This window comes from Macaca thibetana, chromosome 10 (genome assembly GCF_024542745.1).
Source record: "Macaca thibetana thibetana isolate TM-01 chromosome 10, ASM2454274v1, whole genome shotgun sequence".
NCBI classification, from domain to species: domain Eukaryota; kingdom Metazoa; phylum Chordata; class Mammalia; order Primates; family Cercopithecidae; genus Macaca; species Macaca thibetana.
This window is the reverse complement of record NC_065587.1, coordinates 36,956,283-36,968,442: the sequence shown is the minus strand read 5'-3', so window position 1 is coordinate 36,968,442 and position 12,160 is coordinate 36,956,283. Positions and strand designations below refer to the sequence as shown.

At 48.8% G+C, this 12,160-nt stretch overlaps 1 protein-coding gene across 5 annotated transcripts in view; it reads right to left on the bottom strand.

The window, feature by feature from the left end:
* Positions 1 to 12,160, bottom strand: part of DIDO1 (death inducer-obliterator 1) — a 62,582-nt gene that overhangs the window by 20,625 nt on the left and 29,797 nt on the right. For all 5 annotated transcript variants that reach the window (XM_050746506.1, XM_050746508.1, XM_050746504.1 and 2 more), the window contains 2 exons: positions 9,786 to 9,998; positions 8,549 to 8,762 (listed from right to left, as the gene is read on the bottom strand). In XM_050746506.1, coding sequence (XP_050602463.1) covers positions 8,549 to 8,762; positions 9,786 to 9,998 — 427 coding nt within the window. The remainder of the gene's footprint in view (positions 1 to 8,548; positions 8,763 to 9,785; positions 9,999 to 12,160) is intronic.

The window sequence follows — 12,160 nt, the reverse complement described above, 5'->3', positions numbered from 1 at the left end:
AGGACAATCTCACACTATCAATTTTAAAAAGGCAGATTTAGAACAGCACATCATTAATTCAACTGCAAGCTTTTTTGTAAACTTCAGTGAAAAAGATCGTTTAGAAGGGTAAAACAGGTTCTCTTAGCCTGGTGGGTGGGGTTGACACATCTCACTTCATTGTCCTTCCAGACTGGAGTCCATTGGAGGTGATGCCATTAATAAAAATAAGGAAAGCTGGCATACACCTGCACCACGGGAAGAGCAGCCACACCTTTACACGAAGAGTGAGAAGCTGAGAACGCAGCAGTGCTGTTACAGGAGTGTTTCCATTCACAACCCTCACGCTGTAATTCCATTAAGTATTAATCCAAACAAGGATTATAATTAAAAGCTCAAAGATGTCAAACTCCCTCAACTTGCACAAAAAGCCTTCTATGCCAGTGGAGAATCAATCACTTTATAACCCCGTGTGAGACTGTCAGAGCGCAAAGGCCCGCGAGCAGGGGACAGACGGCGTGCCAGTGGACAGGGCTCACTGGGGTGCACCGCAAGACAGGGCAGGGATCCAGCTAGTGGGGACAAAGGAGTGAAGCGCCTGGGGAATAGGGGGCCCCCGTGAGGGCCCCAGGACAGCAGAGGCCGTCTCAGCTCCACGGCAAGTGCCTGGGAGCTACCTTGGGTGATCAAGTAAACAAGGCCCCTCCTAGGGAAAGGCTTTTCCAACGATCTGTGCAGCAGCAAGCCTCCCAAACTCCCAAAGGCCTAATGGGAGAACGTGACAGATGCTCTCAAGAGCGCTTCAGTTTTACCCAGGGATTGAAAACAAAACCGCGCTCCTCCACCGTCGTCTTACTGACTGCTTTCAATAAATGAGGGAAGTCTGAAAGCTCAGGAAAGAGCCAAGACTCTACAAATAGGCCTGATTCAACAGCCTGCCCCAGCTTGGTCCTGCAGGACGCCCTGCATGTGCTGCCAGGCTTGGCCATGTTGGCAGCGGGTGCCAGTCCTCCCCAGCAGCCAATCCATCAAGCAGCAGCCTCAGGGCTGTGAGTCTTCCCAACTTCCCAGATAAGTACAATTCCTTCCATGTTACAAAACTTGCAACAGTACGACATGGATCCAAAATATGGTGTCACTGTTAACAGATACCCCGACTTCCAAACAATGGTGTCACTGTTAACATATATTCACCCCGACTTTCAAGAGTTCCATGTGTTCTTTCCTAACCATCATTTTAATGGTAACTAAGTAAAGGCAAATCCTGTATTTTCATCTTAGAGCCCGTCGAACCTCATGGCCCCTGCCTACCCCTTGCTAGACGTGGTCCAGCCACAGGACGCCCTGCTTGGCAACGCTGCCAGGCCCTGCCTTGCTCACCCACAACTACACCCCAAAACACTCATTCCTGTTGGAGCTGGATCTTCAAAGTGCACTATAAAGCAATGGTAATGTCTAACAAAACAGGAACAAAGGTGACAGCTAGTTTTTACCTGTCCTGGAAACTTTGCTTTTAATTCTACATGTACTATTTCATCAGATCAGGTCTATACACCAAAGTAGTCACTACCTTAGTGTTTGCAAATCTGTTTGTAACAACTCAGTTTAACTCAGACTTAGCTCACAGGTCTGCAGCATCTTGCCTGCAGGGTTCCAATAGGTCAGTCAGGCTAAATAAAAATCAGTGGAGGCCCTTTTTCTTGGGGGAAGCAGTGAGGGGGTGGGGTGGGGATGGAATGAAAAGGCACAGCAGACCTAGGGCGCTGGAGGCACACAGGCAGGAAGCTGACACCAGGCAGGCACCCAGAACCAAGCCCTGGTCTCCAGAGGCGGCAAACACCTGCCAGGAAGCCAGCCCGAATCATGATTCAAACTGAAACCTCAAACCAATTCAGTGCCTGCACTAGAAAACTGTGGAGTGTTTTAATATCACGTTTAAAGAACTCTAAAAAGCTGGCTTAAGGCATTTCCAGAAACCTCAACAAAATGCCTTGGCTGTCACACAGAACGCCTGTGTGCTGTGACCTGAAAAATATCTTTAGTGATGTTTAACGTTCACCTTGTTTCAAGTTAGGGTTATATGCTAACTTTAAAAACATTAACTCCATTTCTCCAGATCCTAAGTGTTGGAATGAGATGTCCATGGCCACGCTCAGTGTCTCTGCTCGTGTAACTAGAGTACTGTCTCCCTCACTTAGGGAAAACCCAAGTTGAGACACGAATTTTAGGGCATTCCCAATACACGGGATTAAAACCACCCATTACTCAAGAGTGGGGACAGCAGATGAACGTAATTTATTTGAAAAGCAGGAGATACCTTTCCTTAACCATTGCTATTTTAGAAAATTAACTGCTCCCTTTGTCATCCCTCACCTGTGCTTTAAAGAGCATGGAAATGGGCAGTCAGGTGACTGAACGGCAGAATGTTCCAAGCTGGGCCTCCGGGAGCAGTGTCCTGCAACACACAAAGCCCCATTCCTGCTCGGAAGGGACATGTTCCATCCAGCGACTGCTCCAGGGACCCGAGCACACAGCCATTCCACACCAGGTGGGACAGCACGGCTGGTGCTCAACTTGAGTCAGCTGCTGACGAAATGGGGAAACTCACTTTTTAGTAGAGCTAAAATTCGATTTGCAAGTTCATCCAAATTCACTTTTAACTATTATGGTGTATAGCATTAGAGAGGGGCAAACAGCAACTCCAAGCAACCTGGGAAAAAACCCACTGCAGATAAACAGGGCCCTGTCAGGGCATGAGCCTCCCCTACACGCTGCTGGGTTCCCTGAGGGCAGCAGTGGTGGTGACCTGGTCACACCACACAGCACTGATGCCTGAGAGCTACCGGTTCCCTGCCCCTCCCCACACCTCTCTGCCCCTTGGTTGCAGCGCTGTCTCCTTTAGCTCCCATATTCTGGGGGCCTGCCTAGGCCACTGGCCCAGATGAAACTGTTGCTGCCGGGTCTGGGTTTCAGCCAACGGCAGAATGAAGCAGGTCGTCGTCGTGCACATGGATCAGCAGCACACTCTAATTGGCCAATTTCCCCCAAAGCAGAAGGCTGGCTGGTTTGGGTGCTACTGTGCCGCTGGCCACTGGGTGGCACCAGGGCCTGAGCAGAGACGGGGAGGAGAAAACCAGGCCCCCACTGGAGGATGGTGCTATTCGGCTCCTCTCTGTAGAACCCATCCAATTGCCCCAGTGGAAGTTTTAGCAGGACAGGGATTAAAATATGGGGCAAGAGACCCAAGTCTGCTCAGTTCTGGCCTGTGCAGAGGCCCACGTGTAGCGACCTTATGTGCTGGATGGCTCCTCACAGGGAAAGGAACTGGTTATAAAAATCACTAAAAGCCACCACTCGCCCTCGCGTAGGTGTTAACGACGAAGTGGCCTGCCCTGTCACAGTACTGCTGGCTGGTTCAGGGAAGCTGGGGCACTCAGACCTCCAACCGGCCTCCCGCGGTGTCCTGACGCCGTCCGCTACAGCTCTAAGGGCTGTTCCTATGCTATGCACCTGAAAATACACTCAAGAGACACAGGGAAGGACCCGTGGAAGTAAATTCTGTAAACTGTGACGTCAGGCCTATTTCCAGCCCTCAGTGAGGCGTGTGTACAACAAGGTTTTACACATTTTCCCGCTTTACCTGTTTCTTCACTACCAAGATTGCCCCCAGTGGGAACAATCAAGGTGACAGTGGCAAGAGAAAATGTTCTGCTTTTGCTCTTCTCAACGTGCTAAAATGTGTTCAAATGAATTAGCCTCTTACAAGTAGTTACTAGCTTGCTTTCATGTTGGGGGGAAATGGTTAATTCCCAAATAAAGCAGGCAGACTACATCCCAGACGCTCCTCAGAGGAGACCATCACTACAGCCAGGACACCCTTGCAGGGTCCACAGCTAGACTGCCATGCTTTGGAATACTCAAAGCTTTCCTTGGTCAGTTTTCTTACTAATACCCACTATTTGAGTGCCTTCCAACTTAATGGAGAGGTCATTCTCCTTAAGAAACTCGTGTGAGGGCCACGTAGACAGATGGACGTTCCACTCAACTGCAATTTCAGTTGTGCCCAGCTGCACATGGTGTGTGCCTGGCTGCCAAACCCATTTGGGAGCAGAGCTGCTGCTCTTCCCAAGATCTCCCACACCAGTAATTTAACCTTTATCTAAATTGTTTACTACTTAAACCAACATGTTAGGGGCAGGTTAAATTAGTCCACAACCCTCCCCCGTAATCCCTCCAGTCCCAAAGGGCCATACTCAGTATAAAGCCCCTAGCTGACAGCACCAAGCAGGTCAGTTGAGGATAAAGTCAGTTACCTTACGCTCTTCTTGCCGAACTCTTCCAGGTTTGCGGCAAATGAAAGTTGCCACAACCTTCGTTTAAATAAGTGCAAAAATTCTTGTCAATCTTCTAAGTTACTTCTCTAACTTTTAGAAGCTAAGAATATAACGTGTATGCTGATGTGTTAGCAGACAAAAAAAGAAAAAGAAACCCAGTATTATTCCACAACTTCATAGAAATCGACCTGAAACTTGGGTACCACACTGGAGGAATCGTAGCAGGTGTCTTCAGAGCTGACCTCTACACTCTGTGACACCGATAATGCCAAGGAGGCTTTCCTGAGCATTCATCTTTAGACTATCAGAGTAGATCCATAGCTCCAAAAGGTCCTATGAAGGTCACTGAAGAGGTGGTGAATTCAGGGGGACTGATCCTGCTGGAAACTTCCATCCCTGCACCCCACCTGCCCAAGGTGGGTGAAGCATAAGCACAAAGGGGGCAGCTGAGGGACCGACAGGGGCGCCACAGGGCGGTGACGACGTGGGGCTTCACCATGCAGGCTCACGGTTACGGAGGTGTGAAACCTTTCCCTGGTGTAATTTTCTCAACAGCAGGCTGCTTTTTAAGTTTATAAAAAGTAAAACACTTAAAAATACCAAAAGAATGTTACTACTGACAGCCCAAGAAACTTCCAGTTATATGGATAACAGAAAAAAACAACTCTCAGGCTATAGCCTTTCTCAGTCCAGATTCTGATTTTTCTAATTGGGAGGAAGAGATTGGTGGACACGTAGAGTCTGATGACTCTCTCAGCCTCATTTTATTGCCGCTGACAACTCTGGAGGAGACAGACAAAAAAGAGCTCACGGGACCAGTGAACAAGCCACCCTCCTCTCCCGGCTTTAAATTCCTGCAAAACACTCTAAGATTCTAGAATCCCCCATGTATTGTTTTATTATTGAAAACTGAAAATGGATCCTCTTAGGATTTCAGTGACATGTGCTTCTGGAGCTCACACCATGAGTTATCGTTGTGAACGGTGTTCTCCGTCCATTTCACACCACCAGGGCCATCTCTGTGGCAGCACGTGGGAACAAGAGGCAGTGCTTCCACCTGGGCACCATGCTTAACACAGCATCTGGATTTGGGTTTACAAACTGGCAAGGTTTTCCATTTTAACTCCAATGGTTAGATGAAATGAACTGTAGAATCTGCTTTGCAGTCAAAATCTGTTCAGATCCTCAGTGTTTAAGTCACTTAATGAGCCATTTAGGGAGTCCAAAATACTAGGAATTATACCCATAAATACCAGAATTCCATCTCAAAATTCTGGTCAGTCAGGTACATCTCAGAAAAAAATTTCCAACTGACTTCATGCCTGGACAATAATGGGAGGTGAACAGTGGAAATAAAGAGAAAAAAATGGAACAAGAATTTATAAAAACACAAAAGAAACATCATGATCTTTGAGAAGTTATGTGCCAAATGTTTACATAAGCTAAAGAAACTGTATATATAAGAAACAATTTTTAAAAACAAATGGGAGGAACAAGTTGAGGCTGTGAAGGACCTCCTGATACCTTAGTGGGGGGCATAGCCTCCTTCCAGCAGCAGCAGAACGTCTGTGCACACGAGACCTCGCCTGTTGCACAGGAGCCCCCAGGTCAACCAAGTACCATGGGAAGGACAGGAGGGTGCCTAGGTGCACTCTGGGGAGCAGCAGTGGCAGCTCCACCACGTGGGTCTTCTGACGGCATGTACGGTGAGGCAAGTGTGAATCAACTCATGGGACAGACCCACACCAGCCTCTCACTTCCAATCTCACCCCCTACCAGGGAGGGCGAGCTCTGTGGCCAGCAAGGGAGGTAGGGCGGGGGCCTCAAAGGCGGACAGTGGTGGCAGGCTCCCCAGTAGCTGTCGAGCCCGCGAAAGTGCAGAGGTTGTTTAGGAGACAGACAGAGACATGGTACCTGCTCTCACCAATGCCTCTAACTCTGCTCCAATCAATCACATTTTGGGAAGACGACATTTCTGGGATAACAAAACGAGCAGAAAGCTACTAGCTCAAAAGTGTGTCGTCCCCATTCACACCCTGTATAAATTCTGGAAATCCACCAATTTTAACTTGAGGTGATGTGTTGGGAAGGCTAACGGGCAATTTCCCCCACTTCCTGTCCCTGGAGCAAATCAGCTTCCCAGAGGAGCTGATCTGTGGCAAAGGAGGGAAGAAGGAGAAAAGGTCAGAGGACCCCGCTATGGGCAGAGCAGGAGCCTCCTGGTCGACCTCTCCCCACTCAAAGTGCAGGAGGCAGGCAGGAAGCAATAACCCAGGGCCGAGAGCCCCTCCTTTCCCCATCTTCCCACCAATGCTCCCTTCCCGCAATGTACTCGGACTCTTCCAGCTACACGTGTGGAGTCTCTGGCAGCTTTTCAATTCTGGTTGACACAGATGGAAATTAATCAAGCTGAAATTATCACTGTTCTACTGTAGAGGTGCTAGAAGCTGATGAACATTTGAGACATTTGCTAGCATAAAATTCTCAGCTCAAACAATGTAAGGTATCTCAAGATTCATTATAATGCAGCAATAGCATGGTTCAATTTATGTGCGGCTCAATTTCTTAGGTCTAGGCAGTTTACGTGATCAAAACGAATGACATATTTTTCTTCTTTTATTCAGTTATTCATGCTCAATAACTGCATATTTTTCGCCAGGCACAGTGGCTCACACCTCCAATTCTAGCACTTTGTGAGGCCGAGTTGGGCGGATCACATGAGGCCGGGAGTTCAAGACCAGTCTGGCCAACATAGTGAAACCCTATCTCTATTAAAAATACAAAAATTAGTCAGGCATGGTGTCAAGGGCCTGTAATCTCAGCTACTTGGGAGGCTGAGGCAGGAGAATCGTTTGAACCCGGAGGTGGAGGTTGCAGTGAGCCGAGATCGCGCCACTGTACTCCAGCCTGGGCGACAGAGCAAAACTAAGTCTCTCTCTTTCTCTCTCTCTCACACACACACACACACACACACACACACTGAGACACACACACACACACACACACAGAGACACACACACACACACACACACACACACACACACACACACACTGAGACACACACACACACACACACACACACACACACACACACACACACACACACACACACACACACACACACACACACACACAAAAGCCTATTTTTGTAAAGCACACCAGACCTAGTACAGGTCTGCCCACCTGCATAAGTGCCATCCCTTAGGGAATCTGCTCAAAGTCTGACGACGGGGAAAGCAGGGCACTCTGTGATCGTCTCTGAATTGAGGCTATTTAACCTTTCAGTGCTTTTTTAAAAAAGCACAAAATGCACTATAGACAGAAGGCATTAAAGAATGAACTGAAAATAGTTTTATAGCAGAAAACTGAGAAACAAGAAAACATTAAAGTTGCACCACAGAATCTGAGGTTTCAAAGATCTGTTTGAAATATCTTCGTCTCATTAATTCGAAATTTGGGGCAGGATATGATCTTAACACTCTAAACATTTGAGAGAGGAGGGCAAGAAAGCCAGTCACATGTAGAATACCAAGTCCAAGCCACGCGTCCTGCGGTCAGGACAGTGTTCTAGGTGTGAACTCACTTACCGTGGGGCCTATGAAGCAGCAATGCGTGGCCTTCGAAGTTCAAATGTGTTCATGCAGGTGTGTAGCATGTGAATCGGACATGAAAAAAAAAATCCCCTATCTGCCCAGTCAAAAATAAATGTACACCTGAAAAGCATACGTAAGTTGAGCATCAGATGCAACACTAACTTGCAAAGATTCCCACAACATAAAAAAGAAGTGATGCTTTCATGTGCTGGCTGTGGATAATGTGGAAAAACTGAAGCGTATACAGCGCCGTCGTCAAACAACTGATGGTGCAGACAGGGGTGGATGTGGAGTACTGGGCAGTGTGGCTATGCAATCAGACTGGCATGAAGAGAATACGAATACTTACCAGAGCCTGACAGTGAAAATAGAGATTAAAAAATCAATCATTAAGGTGAACATTCACCAGTGAGGTTTGTACAGCTTTGGAAAACAGTGACAGCAAGTCCCGACAGACTAGGGGTGGACACAGGGCAGCAGGAGGCATCCTGGACACGGGCTCTGCTTCCCGCTGATGGTGCAGCCGGTGTCTGTGATCAGCTTAACACACAGCTGCAACTCCCAGTCCTGGACAGGCCCAGGGGATGGCTATCCAGAAAGAACGGGAGGGGTCCAGGAGGCCAACCCCTAGGTGATACATACATTTATACAACAGTGACGGCGAGGGAGCAGCAGTCTTTTCTGGCTTTACTGCATTGTAATTGTGATCGCTCGCCCACGACGGCGTGCTGCTCTCACAAGCTGCTTCCTTCCCGAGTGCTTCACTCCGCGCAGGGACCACCACTGCCTTCTTCACTGTGGTCTCTTTTTTTTCTGGAGCTGGTCTCTTGTGCACAGAAGAGATTTTAATACCTGCCTGGATAATCAGTAAAACCCCAAATCATTAAGAAGGTAAGAAATTACATCTTCACTTCATTTCACTAAGAAATGAAGGTGGGGACCCAATGTCTTCTTGAGGCCATCTGAAGACCCTGCACCCATCCTGTGCCTGCTTGGCAGCCGTTCAACACACTTGCGTATCCAGTGGGCCCGCAGTGTCCCCGGGTAAAACTGAGGACTTCAGGCACTTGCGCTCCATGAAGGGCGCCTGGCATGGAGTCACCTGCAACCCTGATGAGGTGCCAGGTTGCCAAGATGACAGGCAGGAGGAGAAGCCACTGGACAGGCTGCCAAGACAGGAGGAGTGCGGCAATGAACCAAATGAGCCAAATGAGTGGAAAGGCCTGCGCGGGAGGCTGCCCAATGCCAAGGGTTCAAAAGGACCAGCCTTAAAAATTAAGTCATTCGAAGGCTAAGGAATCAATTTGAAAATAATCAAGAAAACTCCTCAAACAGTGCTAGTTATGCTTTGCCGGTCACAAACATAACAGGGGCAGTGACACAGCCACAGCCACCTGAGCCTCAGAAGGGGCTTCAAGTCTAAGACAAGAGTCTGTGATTTCTGAACATCCTTGATTCTTTCCAAATCACATGGAGTACAAACATGAGACAATTCTGAGAGCCGGGTCTTAAATGAAGCCCATGGCCTTGCCCCAAACCCACCTCCCACTCCTGCCTGCCTGCAAGTCTACGCTTTACAAACTCCACCGGGTGGTTACCGACTCTTCTCGCAAGACAGCAGGGTGTGTCCTGAAGTCTTATGCCCCCCGTGCAGTGCCACTGTCAGCATTTGCTTTACTGCACTTGTATTAACCCCTCAGCTAACGGGCAGAAAAGAGAAAACTGGTGGGAAGGTGGAAGACAAAGATCAAGGCGACACCACGTGTGCGCCTCCTACACCTGCCACCCCCACGCACGCGGTCGACAAACCAACAGGTCTGCAACAAATGCTCTCGCGCCCATGCATCCACCGCCCGGGCGGTGGTCCCGGTTCACTCACCTGAACACCACATTTTGGAAGACTGGGCTTCTCTGGCTTCATCTTCATCTTTTCTTTAGGCTTTGGCTTCTGTTCTTTACCTGAGCTTAGAAACTTCATTGTCGCTGCGGCATGTTTGAGGATACAGTCATTACTGCAGTACACGGAGTCGGGCTGCGCCACCTGACAGCACCCGGGGCCAATACATTTTGAGGCACCAGGCGTCTCTATCACCTGCAGAGCGAAACAGATGACTTCAAACAATGTACTTGCCAATTTTAAGCAGTTAAGTGTGTGTCTTGTAAAATCACCACTTATAGTACCAAGGCCAGAGTTTTAAAATGAGATACTAGTAGTACTTTTAATATGAAGAAACATTTATTTTGTTTATTCAAGCTATGAAAATCCCCTTGCTCCAGGTAAGGCATTCACACTGTCACTGCCTGTCATGCCCCGCAGGGGGCAGGAGTCTGAGGAGACCCCTGGACTCCCGCCCTCAGTTAGGTGCACCTCCGAGGGTGGGCGGGGCCCGCGGGGCCCACGGGACCTCACATCCACAAAGAGGCTCAGCTAGAGGACCCTCATGCAGGGCTTTTGCTCTAACTGGGATGACTGCAAGTCAAATGGGTCAAACTTAATCAGGTAAAAACCCTTAAAAGAGGAACTGGGTCTTTTGTGAAGAGAGAAAACTTCAGAGCTGGTTTTGAAGTAAGCTTCCCTGCTTTGAGAGGGTTACCTGTAGCTAGGATCTGAGGGCAAGGTTGCCAAGTAAAATACAGGATGCCAATGAAATCTGAATGTCAGATAAACAATGAGTAATTTTTCAGTGTAAGTATGCTCCCCAAGGCCGGGCGTGGTGGCTCACGCCTGTAATCCCAGCACTTTGGGAGGCCGAGACGGGCGGATCACGAGGTCAGAAGATCGAGACCATCCTGGCTAACAGGGTGAAACCCCGTCTCTACTAAAAATACAAAAAATTAGCCAGGTGTGGTGGCGGGCGCCTGTAGTCCCAGCTACTCGGAAGGCTGAGGCAGGAGAATGGCGTGAACCCGGGAGGCGGAGCTTGCAGTGAGCCCAGATCGCGCCACTGCACTCCAGCCTGGGGACAGAGCGAGACTCCATCTCAAAAAAAAAACAACAAAAAAAAAAACAAAAAAAGTATGCCCCCCAAATTGCATGACACATACTTTTTTTGTGTGAGACAGGGTCTTGCTCTGTTGCCCAGGCCGGAGAGCAGTGGTACAATCATAGCTCACTGCAGCCTTGATGTCCTGAGCTCAATTGATCCACCTCAGCCTTCCCAGTAGCTGGGACTACAGGCACATACCACCAGGCCCAGCTAATTATTTTTTTGTAGAGATGGGGGTCGCACTACATTGCCCAGGCTGGTCTTGAACTCTTGGCCTCAAGTGATCCTCCCATCTTGACTTCTCAAAGTGCTGGGATTACAGGTGTGAGCCACAACACCCAGACAGACACACTTATCTAGTAAAAACAGTGTGAGGGAATCCCCCGCCAAGCCTCTCGAGACCACAGCCCCCGCTGCACCGTGACTGCAGTCCTGTAAGACCTGAGCAGCAGGCCCAGGCTTCCTATGGAAATGGAGGCATAAACGTGGGCTCCTTCAAGCCAGGACTGCAGTCACTCACCACGCAGCAGGAGGACACTCACGTACCACAGGCAGCGCGACTGCTGCTGTTTACAGAGTCTGTCTCCATGATCAGGCCTCAGCACACATGAACGTGTCCTTCACACATACATAAGCAAAACCTTATTTCTCAAATTAAATATTTAACAGAATTGGTTTTCCTCCACAGAATCTCAGTTTAACTGAGAATACAATTTAGGTTTGTGCAGGGTTATGTCAAGCACATTGACAATTAAAAAAAAAAAATGTTGGGCGTGGTGGTGTGTGCTTGTAGTCCCAGCTACTTGGGAGGCTAAGGTGCGAGGATCACTCAAGCCCACTGCAGTGAGCTGGGACTGTGCCACTGAACTCCAGCCTGGGCAACAGAGCGAAGCCTCAACTGCACAAAAAATAGAATCAATACATTTAAAAAGAAAGACATAAAATCAGACTTTTCTCATGAATTCCCATTTCCACTCATCTCTGAATGCCTAGATGTGGTCCCTGACAGCGCTGCAGCATGAGCCTTCAGCCCTTCCATGCCTCCAGGGCACGCTCCTATGTGCACAGCCTGGCCTTCCCACATCCTCACGTTGCAGCTAACCCAGTGCAAGAGTGTGAAGGCAGAGATGCTTCTAGACACATCAATCTCCAATACCTGCCAGAGGACAGGTAGCTGGGTGGGGACATGTCCGGGACCCGGGAAGGCCCAGAGTGAAAACACACCAAGTCAGACCTGCCCTGTGGGGACTGGAATGGAGACTGCAAA